The 25,841-nt window shown below is 37.1% G+C and overlaps 1 protein-coding gene across 12 annotated transcripts in view; it reads right to left on the reverse strand.

Moving 5' to 3' along the window:
* SHPRH (SNF2 histone linker PHD RING helicase) overlaps positions 1-25,841 on the reverse strand; it is a 90,677-nt gene that overhangs the window by 57,415 nt on the left and 7,421 nt on the right. For 6 of the 12 annotated variants that reach the window (XM_086316614.1, XM_086316613.1, XM_086316617.1 and 3 more), the window contains 13 exons: positions 24,508-25,174; positions 21,618-21,747; positions 19,564-19,782; positions 16,731-16,809; positions 15,929-16,079; positions 13,359-13,467; positions 12,660-12,916; positions 9,989-10,648; positions 8,514-8,765; positions 7,662-7,740; positions 3,220-3,383; positions 2,849-3,105; positions 1,247-1,368 (listed from right to left, as the gene is read on the reverse strand). In XM_086316614.1, the coding sequence (XP_086172740.1) occupies positions 1,247-1,368; positions 2,849-3,105; positions 3,220-3,383; positions 7,662-7,740; positions 8,514-8,765; positions 9,989-10,648; positions 12,660-12,916; positions 13,359-13,467; positions 15,929-16,079; positions 16,731-16,809; positions 19,564-19,782; positions 21,618-21,747; positions 24,508-25,146 (3,118 nt within the window). In that variant the 5' untranslated portion in view covers positions 25,147-25,174. Of the gene's footprint in view, positions 1-1,239; positions 1,369-2,848; positions 3,106-3,219; positions 3,384-7,661; positions 7,741-8,513; positions 8,766-9,988; positions 10,649-12,659; positions 12,917-13,358; positions 13,468-15,928; positions 16,080-16,730; positions 16,810-19,563; positions 19,783-21,034; positions 21,276-21,617; positions 21,748-24,507; positions 25,175-25,841 lie in introns of all 12 variants that reach the window. The other 6 variants (XM_086316622.1, XM_086316621.1, XM_086316623.1 and 3 more) reach the window with 2 other exon arrangements.

Consider the following 25,841-nt stretch of genomic DNA (forward strand, 5'->3'; position numbering starts at 1 on the left):
TAATTACAATTAAATGAGACTAGACATACCACTTATTAACGGACTTTCTAATAGGAATTCTTCTTAACAATCAGCAATAGTTTCCAGCCACAGACGAATAACTACAGTGAGAAAGCAGTGGGAACTACCTGAAAAGAGCAGTGATGCACCTCTTGCTACATCATAGCATGGTATTTTGCCACACAGGAGCCAGTCAAATGCTGATCCTGTTAGAGTGCTACAGTGTTTGGACAATGATCAGATGAATAACCCTCCCAATTCCCATACTGTGCATAATTTCACAGCAGGGGAAAAGAGACAAGTCTGACAAGGAGACTAGAAAAAAGGCTAAGTGAAGAAATTCATTTACTGTCTAAGCTTCTGAGTCATAACAACACAGAATAAAATGAGAAATGCAGTTCATAATCAAGTTGGGAAATCTGAAATTTATTATTGTGATCATTTACAAGTAACATATCACTCAACATCAGAAATTTTTAATGGTGAGTTGCAACCTACTATATAGTATAATACTGAGGTTTACAAATGCCTATTTGATAAAGAGGACACAGGATTATAAAAAAATTAAATATCTGATGTGAAATCGAGAGATCCAGGGCAATTCTTTGTCACTTTCTAGCTGTAATCTTGAGAAAGCAACTAAGCCCTTTGAACCCATTTTCTCAAATAAAATAGGGATGGTAATGGCTAAACTATTGGGTAATCATGAGGATAAAACAATATATATATATATATATAATAGTATTATATATACTATAAAATGCTTATAGAAAAATGAATTTTTCAGATATGAGGCTAGATTGACACTTATTTACTACATTATTTTTAGTACCTAAATCATAACCAGCACATAGCAAATACTCCAATATTTGTTGGGAGACTGAACTTACAAGTGATACTACTCTGTAAGTCAATGACCAACATCCACTTGAATGTGTCACAATTTAACCATTCTATTTCTAGGCATTTTGGTTGTTTCAGTTGTTCACTATTTTGGTTGTTTCAATTGTTCACATGAAAAACTTTTAGAAGTGGAAATGTTTGGTGAAAGCATATTGAAACTTTTTTTTTGGAAATGTTCTGTATAACTGCTCTCCATTAAGTTGGACCTATTTAAATTATGATTAATACTGTGTTAAAGTGTCTTTCTGGGGAGACTTTGATTTACATTATAACTATAACTATAATTTTGATTTACATTATAAGTATTTAGAAGAATCAAAGATAACAAAGCATCACCTTCTACCTTTAATGATGTGGATGCCTGCTAAGCCATTGAGGGCACAGACTAGCTGCCGATGCGCCTCTTCACATTCAGTGCCACACTTCTTCTGCAGGGATGTCAGCAGTTCCTCCATTGTCATGGTGCTAAAAGAAAAGGCAGGTTGTTCAGAACTAGAAAGAAGATTCCAAGTGAGAGAATAATATTACATAAGATCAAGAGTACCAGTCTCTTATAGAGTCTTTGTGATCTCTGATATCTGTTTACCTCCATTTTCATCACTATCATTATTAGTTTACTATTCTAGCAAGCTTTCTTTCGATCCTCTCATTCTTTAACTTTTTCTCATTTCAGTCAGTGAAGAGCAGAACTAGAAAAATCTCCCTAAAGTGCAAAGTGGTGGTTGTGGTGGTTAAGTCGCTCAGTCATGTCTGACTCTTGCGACCCCAAGGACTGTAGCCTGCCAGGCTCCTCTGTCCATGGACTTCTCCAGGCAAGAATACTGGAGTGGGCATTCGTTCCATTCTCCAGGATTATCTTTCCAACCCAGGGATTGAAGGCAGGTCTCCTGCATTGCAGGCAAATTCTTTACTGTCTGAGCTACCAGGGGAGCCCCACAGCAATTCATATATACCTCTTGTGAAATACACAATGTTTTCTTTACATTATAGAGATCGATAAACTTTGTCTGATGGCTCGGATGGTAAAGAATCTGCCTACAGTGCAGGAGACCTGGGTTTGATCCCTGTGACAGGAAGATCCCCTGGAGAAGAGAATGGCAACCCACTCTAGTATTCATGCCTGGAGGATCCCATGGACAGAGGAGCCTATCAGTCTACAGTCCATGGGGTTGCAGAGTCAGACTCGACTTTGCAACTAACACTTTCACTAATCTTTGTCTTTGCCTTTAGTTATCTACAAACTGCTCAAAGGCAAGGATAAGAGTCAAATTCCTCTTTATATTTCTTATAGCGCCTGAAAGGATATCTTTTTAATATCAAGTGCTAAAAAAAAAAAAAAAGAGGCTAGTTCCTATCACAGTTGATGAACCAACAAATTTTTGGGGACAACAGAGTATTGAAAGGAATAATCAAAGAATATAGCTAGTATAATTATAAAGAAAATATTTAATAGGAATCTAATTTACCTAATTTCCTGATGTCAGAACCAAAAAATATAACACAAAATGAACAAAAGCGTTTCATATCTGGAGTGCAGCAGAAGACAAACAGAAACCCAAAAAAACAACAAAACCCTTCAACAGTCCTAAAAAAAGGTTCAAAACCATGAAAATAATTTTGATGTGGTTCTCTTTCACAAATGGGGCTCCATATTGAAGAGAAATCACCACACTGCTAAAAACAGATGACAACTCAGTTCTAAGACCCTGAATGAAACTGTGGGCTAGGAAGCTAATTGCTTTAATACTGTCTATGCATGAATGCATGCTAAGTCTCTTCAGTTGTGACCGACTCTGTGCGACCCTATGGACAGCAGCCCACCAGGCTCCTCTGTCCACGGGATTCTCTAGGCAAGAATACAGGAGTGGGTTGCCATTTCCTTCCCCCAATACTGTCGATCACTGCTCTATTATCTCTTACAGTATAAGAAAACTGATAATAAAACCTTTTTTGGAGTGGCAAGAACTCGCCACGAACAGCCTGTGGGTGGCAGCAGGCCTGTCGGAGCCTCAGCAATGGATATAGGATGGAGGTGACGGTCCTTCTGTCCAGGCTGCTGAGCTTCAAAGCCCAGTCAGAAATCTTCCTGAGTTTTACCACTGCATCCTGGCAGCACACCTCATGTTGACGGTGATAGAAATGCCTTTCCACTGGAGAAAAGTGAAGCCAGTGGGTTTCTTCTGTCTGAGGGGGTATCTGGATCTAAACAGAGGAGAAAAAAAAAAGTCACCTGGAAATTTCACTTTTCACCCCAACTCTGCTTCTTTTTAAATTTTTTCCTAATACCCTTAATCAATAAATACTTATGCTACTGACTTGGTCAATCACATCTTTCTTCGCAGACCTCCACATTATCTTGGCAATAAAGCTGTAGAGGAAATGAGGATTCTTCTTGCAATAAGGACGATAGAGAAGTCGAACCCACCAGTGTCTGACACAGTAAGGTTCAACACCGAGAAATACCACTAACCCGAACAGATCTGAAAAGAAAGGAAAAAAGCATGTTGAGAATACAGATAGTTTGACTTAGGATGGTTTGACTTAAAATTTTTGACTTTACCATGGAGCAAAAACAAATGTTATTAATTAATAAATCATCAAACCTGATTTATCTCTATCACTCTAGCAGAGTGACTATTAACTGGGGTGGAAGGGTGTGATTTTGCCCACTGGGGACATTTGGCAATGACTGGAGACAATTATGGGTGTCACAACTGCAAGAACACTACCAGTATAAGGAGTGTAAAAGCTCAATATACAAAATAACCAGAACAGCCCCTAATGAAAATGAATTATCTGACTCAAAATGTTAATGGGGCTAAGGTAGAGAAACCCTGGTCTAACACAAAAAGGAAACAAATGAGACTTCTACTTCCAAATACAACATAGTAAGTTAGTTGAAGAAGCTGAATGGTTCTATGAAGACCTATAAGACCTTTTAGAATTAACACCCCCAAAAGATGTCCTTTTCATTATAGAGGACTGGAATGCAAAAGAAGGAAGTCAAAAAGCACCTGGAATAACAGGCAAATTTGGCCTTGGAGTACTGAATGAAGCAAGGCAAAGGCTAACAGAGTTTTGCCAAGGAAACACACTGGTCATAGCAAACACCCTCTTCCAACAACACAAGAGAAGACTCTACACACCAGATAGTCAACACTAAAATCAGATTGATTATATTCTTTGCAGCCAAAGATGGAGAAGCTCTATAAGGTCAGCAAAAACAAGACCGGGAGCTGACTGTGGCTCAGATCATGAACTCCTTATTGCCAAATTCAGACTTAAATTGAAGAAAGTGGGGAAAACCACTAGACCATGAATGGTATGACCTAAATCAAATCCCTTATGATTATACAGTGGAAGTGAGAAATAGGTATAAGGGACTAGATCTGATAGACAGAGTGCCTGAAGAAGTAGGGACCGAGATTCGTGACACTGACTGAACTGAACTGAAGTCACATCAGGCTAACATTCCCACCGTAGTTACTATTAACGCAAAAAACCCCCCAAAACCCTGATACATTGTAAGCGTGATAGCATTAAAGATATCAGAGAATCACGGAAGCAAAGATGAAAAAATAAACTAAATTTCCAGACATTCGGGAAATGCTATTTTTTACGGTAACTTGGACATGAGAAAACTTTTGGCGTCATTATGTTGATTGTGGAAATAAACTCCCTGGTAAATATATATGTCAAAAGTTTACAAATTTTGTATTTTAAATATTTATAGCTTCATTATATGTCATTCATACCTCAATAAAGCTGTTTAAAAAATTAATCAAAAATTTGTTAAAGGGTGCCAGATGCTCAAAACACCTGCCAACATCTTATTTATCCCAAATTAAGTACCCAGGGAACTGCAGAATTACTGCTCATATTCCTTTAACATTAAAATGAGAATAAAGTAACTGTGATAGGCATTTTCTCTACACCTTCTTAGCTAACTCTGGAGTTCAATGAGATCTTCAGTTCAGTTCAGTTCAGTCGCTCAGTCACGTTCGACTCTTTGCAACCCCATGAATCGCAGCACGCCAGGCCTCCCTGTCCATCACCAACTCTCGGAGTTTACTCAAACTCATGTCCATCGAGTCGATGATGCCATCCAGATGTCTCATCCTCTGTCGTCCCCTTCTCTTCCTGCCCCCAATCCCTCCCAGCATCAGGGTCTTTTCCAATGAGTCAACTCTTCGCATGAGGTGGCCAAAGTACTGGAGTTTCAGCTTCAGCTTCATTTCTTCCAATGAACACCCAGGACTGATCTCCTCCAGATGGACTGGTTTGATCTCCTTGCAGTCCAAGGGACTCTCAAGAGTCTTCTCCAACACCACAGTTCAAAAGCATCAATTCTTCGGTGCTCAGCTTTCTTCACAGTCCAACTCTCACATCCATACATGACTACTGGAAAAACCATAGCCTTGACTAGATGGACCTTTGTTGGCAAAGTAATGTCTCTGCTTTTGAATATGCTATCTTGGTTGGTCATAACTTTCCTTCCAAGGAGTAAGCATCTTTTAACTTCATGGCTGCAATCACCATCTGCAGTGATTTTGGAGCCCCGAAAAATAATGTCTGACACTGTTTCCACTGTTTCCCCATCTATTTCCCATGAAGTGATGGGACCAGATGCCATGATCTTCATTTTCTGAGTGTTGAGCTTTAAGCCAACTTTTTGACTCTCCTCTTTCACTTTCAACAAGAGGCTTTTTAGTTACTCTTCACTTTCTGCCGTTAAGAGTGGTGTCATCTGCATATCTGAGGTGATTGATATTTCTCCCAGCAATCTAGATTCCAGCTTGTGCTTCCTCCAGCGCAGTGTGTCTCATGATGTACTCTGCATATAAGTTAAGTAAACAGGGTGACAATATACAGCCTTGACATAATCCTTTTCCTATTTGGAACCAGTCTGTTGTTCCATGTCCAGTTCTAACTGTTGCTTCCTGACCTGCATACAGGTTTCTCAAGAGGCAGGTCAGGTGGTCTGGTATTCCCATCTCTTTCAGAATTTTCCACAGTTTATTGTGATCCACGCAGTCAAAGGCTTGGCATAGTCAATAAAGCAGAAATAGATGTTTTTTTGGAACTCTCTTGCTTTTTCGATGATCCATTGGATGTTGGCAATTTGATCTCTGGTTCTTCTGCCTTTTCTAAAACCAGCTTGAACATCTGGAAGTTGACGGTTCATGTATTGCTGAAGCCTGGCTTGGAGAATTTTGAGTATTACTTTACTATAATGTGATATGAGTGCAATTGTGCGGTAGTTTGAGCATTCTTTGGCATTGCCTTTCTTTGGGATTGAAATGAAAACTGACCTTTTCCAGTCCTCTGGCCAATGCTGAGTTTTCCAAATTTGCTGGCATATTGAGTGCAACACTTTCACAGCATCATCTTTTAGGATTTGAAATAGCTCAACTGGGATTCCATCACCTCCACTAGCTTTGTTCGTAGTGATGCTTTCTAAGGCCTACTTGACTTCGCATTCCAGGATGTCTGGCTCTCGGTGAGTGATCACACCATCGTGATTATGTTATTAACACCTAAATATTAACGTATTGGACAGTTTCCAATGTAACAGCAGACTACTAAATTTGGCCTTTTAATTAGCCTGATATTATTCTACAAATTGGAGAAGGGAATGGCACCCCACTCCAGTACTCTTGTGTGCAAAATCCCATGAATGGAGGAGCCTGGTCGGCTGCAGTCCATGGGGTCACTAAGCGTCAGAGACGACTGATCAACTTCACTTTGATGTTTCACTTTCATGGACTGGAGAAGGAAATGGCAACCCACTCCAGTGTTGGAGAACCCCAGGGACAGGGGATTCTGGTGGGCTGCCATCTATGGGGTTGCACATGGTCGGACACAACTGAAGTGACTTAGCAGCGGCAGCAGCAGCATTCTACAAATATGTAGCTTAATGTAACTTACTAAAATTACAGAGGTATTTAAATATATACTTAAACATCTTCCTAAAAAACTCTTTTCCCCTAAAAATAGTCATCAAAAAATAGTGTTTCTCAGTTCAGTGTAATAGATGTTGATATTTTTACTTTAGCAGAATAGTAAGTTATCCTGCTAAGAACAATTGATACATGAAAACCTGAATTTTCAAGAATGATAGGTTTTGAAGATAAACATCTGCCATAGGACTAAGGATATTTATATTTTTATAATTAAACCACATTTTAGTGACAGTTTTTGCAGAAATTTATTATGTAAACCAACATTTACTTAAACTTTTAGTCTCAAATATTTGCAACTTTGACAAAAGTTTTAAAAATGTTGTCTATGTTCTATGGAAAAAATTAGTTATATGAATGAGACTGATGTAGAAGCATCAGTTAAAATGTGTGAGGGGAAGTCCTTATCTTTATAGACACAGCCAAGTGAAACTAATTCCTTTTTCTTCTCTGTTTCCGTCTTTCTTTCTTGTCAGGTTCTCCCTGTTTTCTACTCACCATTTTGGATCTTTGAGTCCAATTCAGACCTGTGTCTACAGTGTTCAGGCAGGCACAACACCTGCTCAAGTCAGGACAGTAGGACTACTCAACTACATATCTGTCTTCACATATATATAAACAAAAAGCACTTGATTCCTTTTAAAAAGGTAGATGTCTGAAACTATTAGGATCAAATATAAATATATTTTAATATATGCATAATCACCTAAGGATTTCAGCAAAAGTTAAGCAATACTTTTTGCTCAAAAATTTTAAGTTTTTCAAATAAATGCGATATGTGAGGAAACCATCCATTACCTTCCAGTCCTCTCTGTACTGGAGTGCCACTGATGCACCAGCGGTTAATCCCACTCAAGCGCTGAGCCATTTCTGCAGCCTGATGGGAGAGAATGAGAAGAGAGACACAAGAAAAATGCAGGATTGCGTTTACTTATGAAAACAGCTCTCAAGCCCAGGCTTCAGGTCAGATGCATTTGCCCTTACAGAATAGTTATCACACTAGATACTGAACATCATATTCAATGGGCTGTCTTCTAGTATGGGGCTCTTATTAGCAGGAGGCTGCAACGTGTCCTTTCAAAGAGGAAAGGAAATTCATGTATGGGTAGAATGAAAATGCCCCAGCTGACTGATACATTCCCTAGACCACCCCATCCTCCAGATGAGAACCACTGTGCTAACAGGCATGACTTATTAATTCAGTTCAGGTCACAGACTGGGCAAAGAAGACAGAATAAAGACATACAATGAAGTCTGAATAAAAGTTTTTCCTCTAGCATTTTCCCATTACCATTTGGTCTCTGATAAAAAGCTGTCAGTTACCAGAGCTTGTATGGTGAGCACTGCATGTGGCAGAAATGCTGATTAAAGTACCTAAGTAGAGTTTACTTAGATCTACATCACATAAAAACTACCATCTTGTTCAAATATACATGAACTTTTCATACAGAACAATGATTCCAAGTACCAAATAATTTTTAAGGATTATACAGCTCATGCACAAGAGAAAGCAAATGCAAAGTGTCCAAAGGCAAACTTTTGGCGAATGTCAATACTGTGGGTTAAACTACATGTAAACTATTAAATTTCCTATGAACAGTTTCCTCCAGCTCTTCCCCAGCCCTCAAGCAATTCTGCAGAAATTCTCACTTTTACAGCAGGACATTCGACCATCTGAGCTTCATCAAGGCAGATCCTCCACCACTCCACAGCTACAAGAGGACTGGGAATAGCCATGTAGCGCTTCTGGTTCCTTAAGCGACGCCCATCCTCACTGTTGCTGTGTGGGATGTCTACATAGTTTAGTTCTGAACGGAGGACATCGTAAGTAATGATGACTATATCCTGTTCTGCCAAAAAATGAGGCTGTAAAAAACCATCTTTCTTCACTCCTTGATATACCTAGGATATAATCACAGACATTCATTTATATCCTTACCAAGCACTTTCTATTTGTTTATAACCAAACATCCTATAAGATACATCCCAGACCTATTTAGAGAAAGATGCATTTTACTGTGGAAGACTAAAAACATAAGCAATGTGAAAGGCACTGGAATAGAAGTAAATGCAAAAGCATCACAATGGAGACCAATTTTATGGCTAAGACAGTAAATTCAGAGAGGAATTCAAATTTGCAGTAGATCTTGAAGTACATTCAAGAGTTTTCATGGGTGGAAGAAAGGGGAAAAGGTAGGTGGGTAGATGGAATCAATAGTTTGTGCGAAAGCACAATGGTATGAGAAAGTAGAACAAGAGCTATTATTTACTGAATGCCTTTTATGTTTTAGCACTGCAGAGTTTTATCTCCCACCTTTAACAACAATTCTGTTAGTTGTTATTATTCCTATGTCACACACAGAAAACATGAAGGGACTTACTCAAAACTAGTAGAGTCAAGATACAAACCAAGGTTTGCCTCCTCTACAGAACAGAGCTCCTCAGTGGCAAAGTTGGTGTTTTATAAACTACTGTATTATACATGCCTATCATAGTGGCCGAAATACAGAAAATCTCCAGTAACATTTGTGTGGAAAGAAGAAAAGAAGAACACAAAGGGTAAAAAATACTAACAGTAGTGAACAATAACATTAAATGAACACTCACCATGTGCCAGCAGTTTATCAAATCATTCAATCTTCACAAAAAGTGTGTGGGGGTACAATTTTTAGAACTTAGCACAATTCCTGGCACACAATAGGTGTTCACTAAATATCTGTTGAATGAGTAAATTCTTATTTTACAGAAGGGGTAACTGAGGCTTCAGAGGAAGATTCTGGAGCTAAAAGATGTAGGATCATACAAGCAGATAACTATTAAACAATGCTGCCTTTGAACTGCATTTCTTTCTGAATACAAAGATGTTTTTCCCTTATATGATTAAGGACTTCTTCAAAAACTTTCATAACTTTCCACTCAAAATGCTTTAACTTCTGATGTCAGAAAAGAATAAACAGTCTACTGTACTTTTTCTTATTCTCAATTTCCTCTTTGAGTTCTGACTTAATATCATTATCTCATTAAGTTAATTTTCGGGATAAAAACAAGGTGACAAAGATTATAAAAATTATCATAAGCAAACACTTACATTTTCCTATCCCTTTAAAGAGTGCAAACTGTCTTACCAAGACTCGAAGAGATGATGACCTCACATGCCTATTGATTTCATCCACCCACTGATGACAGATGGAACTGGGGGAGATGATCAGAGTTGCTCTTGTGGATACTGGCTCCATTGCAACAAGGCAGTGGGGGCAGTAGAAAGGTTTAATCTTCAGATTCTTCTCTTCATAATTCACACATTTTGCATGTTGCCACAAGTGGCATTTCAGGCACTGAACACGAGGCTTACAGTCTACCTGGTCAAGTTCACCACATATGCACTCAAAGCGATAACTGGAAGAATTATAGGAACCCATGATATTAGAATGTGGCATGTCATCACCAACAGGATTTAGAGATTCAGCTTGGTCCTTTGCTGAATGTTCTTGATTGACTTCAAAGACACATGTACTTTCAGATGTAGTAACATCAGTAATTTCAGAGTTACCAGTAGGTGGACAGTGATCCTGTGGGTTGAGACTGATGTTCAGCTGGCTTTTTTCCCTTTTTGTGGACGGAACAGGTTTCTTCCTCCATTTACTACGATTTCTCCTGGGTTTGCAATAATAATAGTAAGGATCATCATCATCATCAGAGGTGTTTGATGGCAAATATTCAGAGTCTGTGTCCTTGTTTCCTGATTTTCTGGATTCTTTCTGAGTTTTCCTTGGACTCCCCACTGCCTATGAAAAACATTATTTATTTATCTTAATGGAGTGACATAGCTAAGATTAAACACCCAACTTCATGTGCTTTACATAAAAATCTCATAGGCAGTCTTTGTCACGCTTTCCCTGAGGAGAATCACTCCTGATCAGTGGTTTTCAAATTGTTCTATGAACTCCTCCCCCCACAGGCCCAAAAGGAAAAGAAAACTCTACTGTTGTTTAATTAATATTTGGAAGGAACAAAATCTAGAAATAAAGGGAGCTACTAATTTTGCTATCAACCTCTTATAATTCACAGTCTGTCTAAATCAATAAAAGACTGGTAGTTTATAATACAAACTAGGGCAATTATGGGCTTCCCTAGTGGCTCAGCGGTAAAGAATCCACCGGTAGTGCAGGAGATGTGGGTTGAATCCCAGGGCTATAAAGATCCCCTGGAGAAGGAAATGGCAACCCACTCCAGTATTCTTGCCTGGGAAATCCCACGGACACAGGGGCCTGTCCATGGGCTACAGTTCATGGGGTCACAAAAGAGTTGGACATGACTTACTGACTAAACAACAACAGGGGCAATTATAAAAACATCAAGTATTAAAATATAGCTTTTAACCAAAGTAAAAATTAATCTACTAGTTACTGCAATAAACAGATAAATTCCTTCTTTCTTTCTCCTTTCTATTGGTGGTGGTGCTGCTGCTAATTCACTTCAGTCGTGTCCGACTCTGTGTGACCCCACAGACAGCAGCCCACCAGGCTCCCCCGTCCCTGGGATTCTCCAGGCAAGAACACTGGAGTGGGTTGCCATTTCCTTTTCCAATGCATGAAAGTGAAAAGTGAAAGTGAAGTCGCTCAGTCGTGTCCGACTCTTAGTGACCCCATGGACTGCAGCCCACCAGGCTCCTCCATCCATGGGATTTTCCAGGCAAGAGTACTGGAGTGGGGTGCCATTGCCTTCTACTGGTGTACCCTCTTGCAATTATTTATTGAATGCCAATAAATGTTGCCAGGCAACATGTCAGATGCTGGGGATATAAGTATGAGGTATATTTAGCTCCTGGTCTCAAAGGAGTCTGTTGGAAAAGAGAGAACAGTAAAAGGCAACCCACTCCAGTATTCTTGCCTGGGGAATCCTATGGACAGAAAAGCCTGGTGGGCTACAATTCATGGTGTTGCAAAAGAGTAGGACACAACTGAGCACGACCCTTTAAAATGATGCTACAGGACTGCATAAGGGGGTTATATAACAGACAAGGGCTGTGTTGGGGAGGCAGATGCCAGCTGCACCTTCCTAGAAGTGATGTCACAGTCAAGGGCGAACAGAGGAATGAATGATATTAACATGGAATGATTGGCATTAACTGAAGAAGATTTTCCTTTTTTGGTAGCAGAAGGATTATTAAAAGCACAGAAGTTCATTGCAGTCTTCTAACCTGGCTGGGGAGAAAATGCTGGAGACTCACTACTCTTGGAAGAGAACTTCTTGGTCTGCCATTTCTTTCACAGTAGCTAAGCTAGTAACTCCACATTTTGAATTGTTGTCATCAGTTTTTTCTTGATTTATATTCACAAATTTTTTACTATTTTCTTAAAAGCAAATTGTAGTATTGGCCCAGAAGAAGTTTTATAACAAAATGTAAATATTTTAAAAGGTGATGACGAGGGAAAATGAGAACTTACATAAAAGATTCAAATTGTATGTAAAGAGTTATGCAGATGTAATGTATTAACATTTTTAAAGTATGGAACATGCTTTTTGAGTGCTGACAATAGCATGAGGGTGAAGAAAACTTATTTTAACCTATATTATGCTTTACAAACTAACTGTATAATCCACTCAATTAATACTTATTTTTAGTTTCTACTCTGCTGGAACTTTTATTCAGAAAGTAGAAAACAGAAGTCATAACCATTAGTGCTTTTCCTAATGCTTCTTTTTTATCATCTGGCTCTAAGAGCTTTAGACAGGTGGGATCTGTCAACTTACTTTGTAAAGCATCACATACAACTACTCGATAAATGCTGTTACCTGCTTTCTCGTTTTATCATATATATCCTCTTCTTTGTAATTCTTTCCCAGTGTAAAAGTACCAGAAAAACCATGGCCTTTGATCTGTTTCACAAGGCCTTCAAAAATTAAACATTTGAGCATCCGTTTCAGAAGACTCCTGTTCCGCTGAACATCATATCTATATATAGAACTGACATATTTGTAGATGGAAAGAATAGAAACTCCTTTTTTTCCATTCATTTCTTTAACAGCTGTCAGGATCATCACACGTGTAGCTAAATGCAAAAGGATATGCTAACTCAGTCAAAACAATTAAAGTGAAAAGAAAATAAAACTCAGTTAATGTGCATTAAGAACCATGTTAAGTAAAAAATAAAGATTTATTAAAGACATGCTGTCTGTATATCATTTTGAAGAATATGTAATAGCTTATCTCAATTAAGAAATAAATTACAGCAATGAAAATTACTTAAGAAGAATTACATTAATTTGCTAATCTACAACTTAAGCAACAAATTATCTGGATCAAGTCAAACCAAAGAACATATCTTTATTTTTGTTAAGATAATATGCCTTGTAACCAAACTTTTATGCAAAGTATAAACAACTGTAAAAACAATTATTTATAACAATTATAAGATATTGTTATTAAGGATTATAAGAACTAGAACAAATATCACTGCAAAAGGTGTTATCTTTAAGAGATTTCATACTTACGGGGGCACTGAACTTTTTCTTTTGGTTCAAATTCCATATTCTGGGTTTCTGTCTTTTTTACATTTCCGCCAGAATAATGTGATGGAATGAAATAATTTACCACTTCTCCCTGATATAAACAACGTTTAGCAGTTACACAGTGTTTTGCTTTCAGTATTCTGAGTTGCTTCACAAAATTAGCCCTCCTTCTATTAAGAAGATACAAAAGAGTTGTAACAAATTATGAAAGAAAGGGCTAAGTAAGTTATTCACACATATAAACCTTATTTTTTATTTCAGAGTTAAAAGCTAGCCATCATTTTAAAAAATTATGCATATTAAAGTGTGAAACTTCTGAAATTAACATGTTAAGGCTTGTTTAAAATTGTATTAGCCCACTGAATTTGTAATAGCAATCAAAATAAGTTAAAATTAACACAGTTAATGAGAAGAAAACCCTCAAAAGGAAGTTACTGATAGTTAAAACTGTACACGCCAACTCATTTTTCTACAAAGGAAACAGACATTCCCTACTCTATCCCGTACTCAAATCTGAAAAGGGAGAAGGCAATGGCACCCCACTCCAGTACTTTTGCCTGGCAAATCCCATGGACGGAGGAGCCTGGTAGGCTGCAGTCCATGGGGTCACTAAGAGTCGGACATGACTAAACGACTTCACTTTCACTTTTCCCTTTCATGCACTGGAGAAGGAAGTGGCAACCCACTCCAGTGTTCTTGCCTGGAGAATCCCAGGGACGGGGGAGCCTCGTGGGCTGCCATCTCTGGGGTCGCACAGAGTCGGACACGACTGAAGCGACTTACCAGCAGCAGCAGCAGCAGCAGCAGCAAGAAAACTCTGAGAGTTGGTAAAGTTACTTTTTAGAAATCTTACAATTTTGTTTGTACATAGCATTGTTAAAGACTGAGTTTTTATAATAGATATTTTAGATTTAAAATTCATTGAATACAGGAAGTTTGAAACTAATAATTCTTTAACTTTATCACTTATGAAGTCTGAATATCATGCAAGGAAAAATTAAAAATCTAAAGTAGAAAAACAAAGGTCAACAGCATTTTTCTTTTAAAGTGACTTTTCAGTCACACTGGAAAATAATGACAAATTCAAATAATGTTATGCTGAAAATGTGTACATATTAAAATATTTACAAATGCAAAAAGAGTATTTATACACATGTACACAAATCACACAGAAAAATAGTCTTTTTTAGATATAAATATATGGTCAATATTTTATATTCATTTTCTGATAAAATAAACAAATCTGTTTAACTCCATTTTTGTACCACAGTTAATTAAAATTTATTTCTGAAACAGTAAAAAAAAAAAAAAAAAAACTGAAAGGATAATTTTGCAAACTTTATCCTATCAAAAGATCATATAACCACTAAGGTTTCAAGTATGATGGACCCTCCAGGTAATTAGCGCTATGTCTTTAACTAGTGGCCTCATTTTGGCAGGATTTAATGTGCTAATTGACAATTTCATTATCTGAAAATATAAGCTATAAGCTATGAGTCTCAGTGAAGTTTTTTTTTCTTATAAACTCTATATTTTTAAACACAACTATACATTTTAGAGGGTTTCCCCAGGGGTTCAGATGGTAAAGAAATCCACCTGCAACGCAGGACACCCAGGTTCAATCCCTGGGTTGGGAAGATCCTCTGGAGAAGAGAATGGCTACCCACTCCACTATTCTTGCCTGGAGAATCTCATGGACAGAGAAGCCTGGGAGGCTACAATCCCTGAGGCTGCAAAGAGTTAGACATGACTGAGCGACTAACACACATACATTTTAGAATAAAGACTTTGTTTATTGAGAAGTTTTGTTTGTTTCATTTGTTCATTTCATTGAGAAATCTACTTACTAAGCTGCTGCTGCTGCTAAGTTACTTCAGTCGTGTCTGACTCTCTGTGACCCCATAGAAAGCAGCCTACCAGGCTCCGCCATCCCTGGGATTCTCCAGGCAAGAACACTGGAGTGGGCTACCATTTCCTTCTCCAATGCATGAAAGTGAAAAGTGAAAGTGAAGTCATGTCCAAGTCTTCGTGATCCCATGGACTGCAGCCTACCAGGCTCCTCCGTCCATGGGATTTCCCAGGCAAGAGTACTGGAGTGGGGTGCCATTGCCTTCTCCGACTTACTAAGCTATTTACCCTTTAATAAAGTTCTAATTATTTGACCCCAAGATTTATGTATCTGAGATTTGCACAATTTTTGAAAAATAGCTCTCAAAAATATGTAGCATTAATATGGAGATCTGAAGAAGTGACAAAACATTTGAGGAAGTAATCAAACTTTCCTAAGAGAATTTCTCTGCCAACTAGAAGGAAGCTTGATAAATTAACAGCATATCTATCCCCTTCCTGGTTGGCCAATATCACTTTAAAAAACTTCGCCAGGTCACAAATATCCCATTTTCTGTGCCTATGTGAAGTTAACAACTAATACAAATCATAAGCCACAGAATAAATTGAAAGTGTTGACTTAAGTGCCAACCAAATGTTCAACATACGATGCTTTCTGGAGAACATATGCTCTGCTTTCCCAAGCCCTGTAGTACTCCTCCTACCTCAGGAAGAGTGAGAGCATCTTGTTTGACATCTTGTCGAGTATGTGTCAGAATCAGAGCCAAAACCTCCACTGTCTTTCCAAGACCCATCTCATCTGCTAAGATCCCACCAAGCAACTGTGGTCCAGCATTTGGGTACTCACGAATGATGCTAAAGGAAAATATAAGAAAAACACATCATAGGAATGCAAATATAAATCACACTGTTCCTAAAGAGAACTGGGAGAAATGCAGAAAAGTCTTATGCTTTTTAAAACTCTACTTTCAGTTGCAACAATTATAGTCCCTAGATCATGAATATAAGAACTGTGAGAATAAAAAGCTGCCTGAGCTGACAACTTAAGCGTGCAGAAACAGAACTGGTACTATCATCATTTGTTTTTCTCCCATAAATAAAGGGAAGCATGTCTACCTTCTGTGACCTTTATGAATCTGTGAATAAAAATGGCAGTAACTACTGATTCACTAATCATATTTAATGATTCCTAAAACTCTTTTATAATAAAATTAACAAATTTAATGAACTGGCCCATAATAAGGTGATATTTTTACTTAAAATTATAATCTCTTTAAATATCAATAACTACACATCTTAAGTCTATCCTACTGCATTTATCTACCAAAAATTTACAAGTGCTATTAGTTCCATGTCTATCCTATCTATAAAACTGTCTAAGGAGACTTTAATTTAGTATGCCTTTTTGAGGTACTGCCAAGGCTGAAGATATAGGCCATCAATCTCATACAGGTTTTCATAATATTTGTTTTCAATATCAAGCACATAAGCAAAGTTTTGCCTTACCAGCCTGTGTATGGATTGTAGTAGAGTTTCAAACCCTCAGATGTAACAATTTCTCGCCACAGAAAGTGTAAGGCATTTTCTAAAGAAAAATAAACCATTTTCTGTTTATTTTCCGTTCTGCCAGATAATCACATTAAAATAAAAGTCAGTCACAATCAGGATACCCTGGGAAGACACATACATGTGGGTAAAAGGCCAGGACCCCGCTCTCATTCTTCAGATATTATTCTTTTGCGTGTTTAGCACACACTTTCCATAGAAGCAAGTGATAAGACAGAAAAACTAAAGCAAATTATACTTGCAATTATATTTTATTGGATACTTTATAATTTAACTTATTAATTGTATTTTAATTATGCAAAGTACAGCAAAATGTACAAATTATACTAGTATAGAGGATTAACAGGAAAAGAAAACCAATACATATCAAGGCTTACCAAATAAATGAAAGCAGCCTGTCTTTTATACATGCTTAAAGAAGTTACCTTATATCGTTAAATAACTTCACAGATAAATGAAACTGGGCTAATGCATTAATTTAGATCTAACTTTTCATATGGGTCTGAGGAGAGGAAAGGGTTAACTGAGGAAAAAAAATATCTAAAACTACAGCAATGAAGTACTGAGTGTGTGTCAACCAGCATCTTCCACTATCCCTTCTCAATATTTTAAGCTGTTTGAACAACTTAGTTGTAAACAACAAGTTGTAAATATGTCTCTACTTCCAGTGAAACGGTTAGTCATTTTTTACCTTCTTCAGTGATTAATAGATGAAGTAGGAATACAGACATATAGGTTTTATAAAATGAAAAAAATTAAAAGATAGAAAGTTTTAATTTATGGGAACCACAGAGAACTGAAAAACCACTATATGACGCATGTGATTTAATCAACAAAATCTAGCCTGGGGACAAAAAACAATGGATTACTGATACATGCAGCATGGATGAACCTCAAAAACATTATGTTGAAAGAAGTCAACTCCCTCCACCTGAGTGGACATATTTTATCATTGTCTGTTTCAAAAACAGGCAAAACTAATTTATGATGATAGTGGTTGCCTCCTGAAGGGACTGAAGTAGGAAAACTGACTAGGCAATGATGGAAAGTGCTGGGAAATATTTTATGTCAGCACTGTGTGATACAAATATATATATATATATATTTATATATAAATACATATATAACAGGTAAAATTAATTTTAATCTTTTTGTCTAATTTAATCAAATATAATATTATCATTTCAATATGTAATCAATATAAAAAGCAGTAGTGAGATATTTCACATTCTTTTCTTTTTGCACTATTGGAAATCAGTGTGTATTTTAAACTTACACCACATAATTTGGACAGTCACATTTCAAGTCTCAAAGAGGCATGGGCCAGTGTCTACTTTTGGGAAAGTCTGGTTCTATGTCTTAACTGAATTGCTAGTTACATAGATGCAGAGATTTATCAAAACTTATCAAACTGTGCCCTTAAGATTTATGCATTTACTGTATATGTTACACCTTAATCAAATTCCTTAGTTAAAAAAAATTATTTTATTTTAGAGAAAAAAATAACCCGTAGGAAATTCTATAGAGCTATAAGATTTCTTCAACAAATGTAAGAAAAAAATAGGAGAGGAAATAAAACCTATGGACTAAAAGAAACTTAGGAGATACCACGTAATTCCAATACTATATGGATGTTACTTGGTTTCATATTTGAACAAACTAAAGAGAGAGAAACAGAAAGGAGGTTAATTTTTGGGTTAATTTTCAAAATTAACCCAAAATTTTCAAAAATTTGGAAGGTTAATTTTCAAAATTCCTTTTATATATATATATATATTTGTTTAAAAGAACCTGTATCTTTTAATGAAATAAACTGAAATATTAACAGATGAAATGATATAATATGTGGGGTTATTGTTGCTGTTCAGTCACTCAGTTGTGTCTGATTCTTTGCGACCCTATGGACTGTACCCACCAGGCTCCTATGTCCATGGGGTTTTCCAGGCAAGAATACTGGAGTAGGTTGCCATTTCCTTCTCCATGAGGGGTTACTACTTCAAAATAATTCAGAATATGGGAGAAGCAAGAGTAAGAAATAATATTGGCTATGAACTGATATTTCCAAAATAAAAAGTTTAAAAAAGTTTGTTGGATAAAAAAGTGGGAGAAATACGGAAGAGCTATTCATCACTAATTAAAATAAATCTATATAGGAAAAAGGAGAAATGGTTAGCACTTCACTTCCTAGGGTCCTGTAAAAATCTCATCTAGTGCCCATCCCTTTAAAGACAATGATAAAGCAGTGACACAAATGATTCTCATAAATCGATTACTTTTACAAAAACACTAGATGACATTTCATTTTATTATTTATTTTGTGGAGTAAAGAAAATAAGTATAACTAGGAAGCTGAGATAGTCACACGTTAGTCTCCCACTTTTACAAACTTGCTTTCTGTCCCTAACATTCATGATTAAATTGTATAGTTTCTTTCATATATTAGCACAATTCCCATCTGATCAGGTTACAAAAGCAATTCTTAGTTGGAAAGGCATGTAAAAAAAATTTCTTGGTTTTTAAAAATTCCATCAAGGCAGCCTTTACTCTAGTTGGAAAAACCAGTTCAAACTTTTATGGATGAGGGAACTCATAAATGAATTTCTCTAGGTGTCAATTTTGAAGGATGTCTTAGAAAATAATTTTGTTCACAGTAACACACTCATTCTATCCCATGCTTTCAATATGATTTGTTTACTGACCGATTTCCTCCACCCTAACTCTCTCATCTAATCCCTCTGATCAATTTGCCTTTCTTTAAGTAACTTATACTTGCCACTAGCAGGGGTGCTTTTGAAATGCTCCTGTTGTAGCATCCAGTTGACAGCCTCTCTTTGGTATGGTCTCAACACAGGCGTCAGCGCAGGATGCTGGACATCCACTTGGATGGACCGAGTTTCTTGCTGATGTGTCTGCTTCACAAAGTGATAGAGTTCATCAATGTCCTGTCCCTCTGGCTCACTATCGGAACCTTCCTCATCCTCTTCCAACACATCTGTATATCCAAGAACAAGTGTACTCAGAACAACAAGATCTACATTTATAACTATAGGCAATTCTTATTCCCAGAACATACCATGTACTCTCCTGACTTTGGGGCTTTGCTTAGTGTGCCTTTTGACTGATCAAAAATCTATGCTTCCACCCTTCAAGATAATATAATTGATACTTTTTTCATGACATTTTGTTTTCCCTGATCAGAATACTCTCCTCTGTATTATGCAACACTCTTATACATTGGATATAACAATACATTGCAATCTTTCTCGTAGTATAATCGTTTGTGCTCATTCATCCCTTCCCCACTGAACTGTAATGCTCTTTGAAAGCAAAGGCTATCTTTTGTTTTTATAGCTCCTCAGAGCAGCCAGCATGTGCTATGCACATCGCAGATGTTTAAACCTCTGAGGAACTGAATGTGAATATCTATTGCAGTTTGTAAAAGAATAATTTATTTTACTTTTACAACATTAAAAAAATCCACAGGCAGACAATTTTCCTACATCTAATAAGACAAAGTTTCCCATTCTATTTCTTATGCTAAAAAAGGATAGGTATTTGGTAACAGCAGCAGCAGCCAATTAGGAGACCAAGGGCTTACGCCACCAATACAAATTCATAAGAATTTCAGATTCATTTGTTGGGCACAATTGCCCTGTGGAAAAAGATTCATGCCTACAATGTGAAAAAAAAAACAAACAAACCCTCAAACTCTTGAAAAATTTAAAAGGCCCCTATTGCCAATGATTTACTACTGAATGGTTTCAAACAGGCCTACACACATTTGTAGGACGTACCTCACATGCCTTAAAATAGAGACTGTACCACAAAATACACAATTAACTTTTTTCAATAAAAATTATGTCCTTTTAAGATTTTCAAAAGTTTACAATAAACTTTACATGCTTGGCTATTTCTGTTAGTGCAGGTGCATATTATTAGTAATTAAATTTGAAGTTTTCCTTTGAAAAGTTCCAATTTTATTATTTTTAAAAGGCAGAATAATGGACTCTTATCATAACTCTGAAAAAGTTCTAGATGTACTTCAAAGCATTCCTTCCAATTCTGAAACCAGTGATTTTCCTTTATGTCTTTACCATGCAAATGATTTACTATTATTAGTATTATGAAGCTTTGCAAAGAATGTACTGCAGAAAAACAACTCAATAACCAAGCTTAGAAACTGATTTCCCAGATATCCCAGTATAAAACTGTTCTGATTTGCACCAGAAATAAGGCTGACCCACCATGAGCAGGACTTGGAGAATCTGAGCCGTTTTTCCAGTCGTGCTGATGGGCTGCAGCAAGCCATCCACACTCTCCCTTGGGAACCAATGGCAGACAACTCTGAAACTGCAGTCCTGACCAAGGATGCAACTTCTTGCCAAGAAACAGTAGCAAAGTTAACTGGTCTTTATGGGAAGCAGGCTCTTGAGATTATTTGTCAGACTGCAAAGGAGAGGTGGAGTAAAGGCCGGCCAAGAATCTCTGGCCATGACAAAATAAAAAAACAAAAAAACAAAAAAACACAGCAATAATGCAAAAATTCCAATCAGCTCAGATCCCTTTATATTCTGCCTATTGATGCCATCAACATTTCTTGAGTACACACTATAAGCTAAGCATATTATTAAGCAAAAAAAAAAAGACAAAAAGTATAGTAGTGGGGGCATTTAAGATAAGTATAATTTTGTCATATAGCAATTTTATGTTGGTTGTTCAATTTTATTATGGTTTTATCAGCTGTTTTTCTGGTTGTTATATACAGGATTTGGGAGAAATCCACAGCTCTTCAGTAGCAGCAGTTTTAAAGTTTACTTTAAAAATTACCTGGAATAATAAAATTGTATAGTTTTTCCATCACTCTCTTCATGAGTTGATTGAACTTTTTCATTCTTGAACTTGCATCACTCAGAAAATCTGGTTTTGCTAGGCCAGCTTCCAAAAGATAAATTCCAACCTACAAATAATTAATCAACATTAAAAAGTTTTGACTGTACTACACCATTTTTTATGACCATATAAGAAACACATTTTTAACACCATCAGTTTTAAAGGTATTCAGAGTATTTACCCCACAAACTCTAAATATATACCTACCAAATCTCAGATATTTCCGCTTTCAATAACAAATTTATTTTGCAATTTGAGTGCTTACTATGTATGATGCACCATTTAAGTAGCTAGAAAAAAATATTTCCCTACAGGAACCAAACCTGCAAGCTTGTGATGAGAACACCAATTCTACCTACCAAGTCAATGATTTCCCAGCTAGATGATCATCAGAATAATCAGTGACGCTGGTTAAAAATACAGATTCCCCAAGAAGATTCTTACGCATAGATAGGTTTTACTAGATGGTAAAGCATCTGCCTGCAATACGGGAGACCCAGGTTTGATCCCTGGGTTGGGAAGATCCCCTGGAGAAGGAAACGGCAACCCATTCTAGTATTCCTGCCTGGAGAATCCCAGGGACGGAGGAGCCTGGTATGCTACAGTCCCTGGGGTCGCAGAGTCAGACACAACTGAGTGACTTCACTTCACTACTAGATCAAACACTAAAATGTTCAGGAAAATAGGCCCTGATTAAGGTTGTACAGCTTGACTTTGGTGAAACAATGTAGTATGAAGCTTTCCAGTCAAAATACTTGAATTTTAATACTGGCATTGATATTTAAGAGCTAAAAGAACAAACGAAATGATTGATTTTAACCCAAATGTTGTCATTTGCAAAATGGAGAGACAACTATATGAGATAGCCCACCTAGTATAATTTTAAAAGTTCCTAATGGTAGATAATCAACAAACACAGTTTCCTTCATTTCCCTGTATTATGCTGGGCCTGATCCATGATCACTGAGAGTCTCATACTCTTTCAGTAAAGAACAAAATTCAATCAGCATTACACTGGAATAAGTGGCAAAGAGTACTTTTCATTATTATTTATATTCTGCTCTGTGTTTGCTTAGAGATGCCTTGCTATTGCAGCAGTAAGTGTTTAAATATTTATAAAAGTAGGGATTAGGGAAGACAGAAGAGATCAAGACTTGATGTGGGTGAGAAGTGGATAGAACACAGGCATACAAACCACAAATTCTTAAATCTATTTTTAACTTGAGCCACAATTTGTGGCACTCACAATCACCAGAGAGGGGATGCTAGGTTGCAGAGTTTAACTGTACAGGGAAGAATTAATTACAATCTAATGCTTCTAAATTTTCTCCTTTCCTTCAGTCAATTCTGAAGCTATAAGTAGGGCTATTGATATAACTGCTTTTTAGTGTGAGAAATGTATAACACACACGTATGATGTTTTCAACTGAACAAAAGTGAATTTAACATTTTAGAATTCAAGTATTGAATCAAGTATATTCAAGTATATTTCAAGTATTAGCATGAAGACATATTAACTTGCTTTATAGTTTTTGAAGTACATTTACATTACCTCCCCTGATTTTCAGCACAGTTGTATGAGGTAAAAGGAATGAGTATTATTTACATTTCATACGGAAAGAAGCTGAAATTAGAGTCTTTAAACGAGTCGCAAAAAGTTACTTGGCTAGTGAATAGCAGAGCCTAAAATGAATCATAAATTTATTCATCCATTTGCTAGAAATCTGTTTAGTATTTGGTATTCTACTGGGCTGTGAAGATTAAAAAAACTTCATAGTTGAGTGACGGGGGGGAAGGTCTAAAATGGAAGTATACCACAAGCGATCAAGGCAAAAATAAGCATGTGCATCAGGTATTATGGGGGAAGAGCACGTAACACCATCCATGGAGTTTAAGAAAAGATCTCCCCAGATGAAGTAAACCCTGAGCTGCACATTGAGGAATGACCAGGAGTTCTGAGGGATGAGGAAGCAACAACCCAGGCAGAGGGACGTATGAGAGCGAAAGCACAGATGCAGAAAGACATCAGGGTGTATTCAGGAAACAAATCAATTTGTAGCTTCTGGGACAGAATAAAAAGCAGAGTGATAAAGAGTTGAGAAGGAGACAGATAAAGCTGGAGGAGATAAAGGCCTATCAAAGGAGAGACTTATATGCCTGCTAAGTCACTTCAGTTGTGTCCGACTCTGTGCGACCCCATAGATGGCAGTCCACCAGGCTCCCCCATCCCTGGGATTCTCCAGGCAAGAACACTGGCGTGGGTTGCCATTTCCTTCTCCAATGCATGAAAGTGAAAAGTAAAGTGAAGTCGCTCAGTCGTGTCCGACTGTTAGCGACCCCGTGGACTGCAGCCCACCAGGCTCCTCCATCCATGGGATTTTCCAGGCAAGAGTACTGGAGTGGGTTGCCATTGCCTTCTCCAGATTATAGTTAATTCTGTAGGCATAAATAGACTAGAATTCCATTTGCATTCGTATCATACCAGCCCAGAGACAAAGGAAATGAAAGAACTGAAAAGGCAGTGACTAAAGGATTGCTACTGGAAAAGAAAGAGATAATGAAGATCCAAACAAGTCGATGAGAGTAGAGCTGGAAAGGATGAATCAGGAAGATCCCAAAGAAGTACAGCCTGGAAATGACTGGCTATGATATATAAAATATATATGTATATATATTTTTATAGTTATTGAATGCCCCCAGTGAAGTGTACTTTGACACTTAATAATGAAATGCTTATCGCTGGCTTTATAGGGCTTCCTTCTAAGTTAATTTCAAAATGGGGTATCCAATGCAGAAGAGACTTAAAGGACACCACATAAATTGATACCTTGATAATGTTATTTTCTTCTGGTTTTTGGTAAAGTTTTATTCTTTTCTTCTTTTGCAGCCATTCCAAATCTTCTAACATTTCACTGCTGAAGGATGACTTCACTTGAATTCCCTTGTCACAGATACTGACTGGCTCATTGAGTCCTCTTTCTTTTTTCTCTATATTTTCACATCCTGAATGAACATAGATCAGGAACTGATTGCTCAACTTGGGACTCATCAGTGTAAAACTCTTTTCAGAAAAATTTTCAATTAAACACTGTTCAGGAAGAAGCTGAAGAGTGAATTCTCCTAGAAATGCCTTCCAGGAATTATCAAAGTTATAGGGAGAAATTACAATATTCAGCTTTACAGACAAAGGGGAAAAAATGCCACCAGTCTCTTCTTTATCAATTGATTTTGAGATGCTCACGGCTTTGGAACATCTCTTCTTTTCTCTGTGAGCCACTTCTTCCTTTAGACTGTCATCTAGGATGATGCGGTGAGCAGGAGAGGGGTCCAGACCTGGGTAGGATTGCTCGTCATCAGTTAAAGTGAGAGGTTCATTCCTCCTGTCCTCATGCATATTCCAGCAAAGCTGCTGTTGCGTTTCCTCATCTACCCTCACTGGGGGAGCACGTTTCCGTCGGCTGCTCATTCTCAAGTTCTCTTGGTAAATGTGAACCCTAGAAGATAAACACAACAGCAGACATTCCAAGAGAGGATTTTAGTATTAAAATAGTCCCAGATGAGCAATTCAACATAGAATAATAATCCCACACATAACATGAAATCTTTAAAGAGATACATAAAGCAATGGATAATTGTTTATAATAAGTCAAATACAGTTATGGAACACATTGACTATAATCTCTTGTATGACACAAATCCTAATGATTTTAACAGTCTTTTTAGAGAAATTTAATATAGACAAATTTTTGTTTATAATAAATTCTAAAAATACATTTAATGAGTTTTAAATACATATAGGTAAATCTCTCAAATATTCTGGAAATGCTTATTTGAAAACTTTTAGTAACACTTAAACCCATATAATCACTACAGGATTTAATTTTGTTTTATAATTCCAAAGGGTTAACAAAACTTCACTTCTCTAAACATATATTCTTTTTCAAAAGAGGAAGATGAAAATATGGAAATGTATTTCTTTTTGTGAATTAGCCGATAAAAAGAATAAGAGGATAGCTAGACGGAGAAGGCAATGGCACCCCACTCCAGTACTCTTGCCTGGAAAATCCCATGGATGGAGGAGCCTGGTGCGCTGCAGTCCATGGGGTCGCTAAGAGTCGGACACGACTGAGCGACTTCACTTTCACTTTTCACTTTCATGCA

This window comes from Bos grunniens, chromosome 9, assembly GCF_055505025.1.
Source record: "Bos grunniens cultivar Pamir isolate PY7600 chromosome 9, Bosgru_T2T1.0, whole genome shotgun sequence".
NCBI classification, from domain to species: Eukaryota; Metazoa; Chordata; class Mammalia; order Artiodactyla; family Bovidae; genus Bos; species Bos grunniens.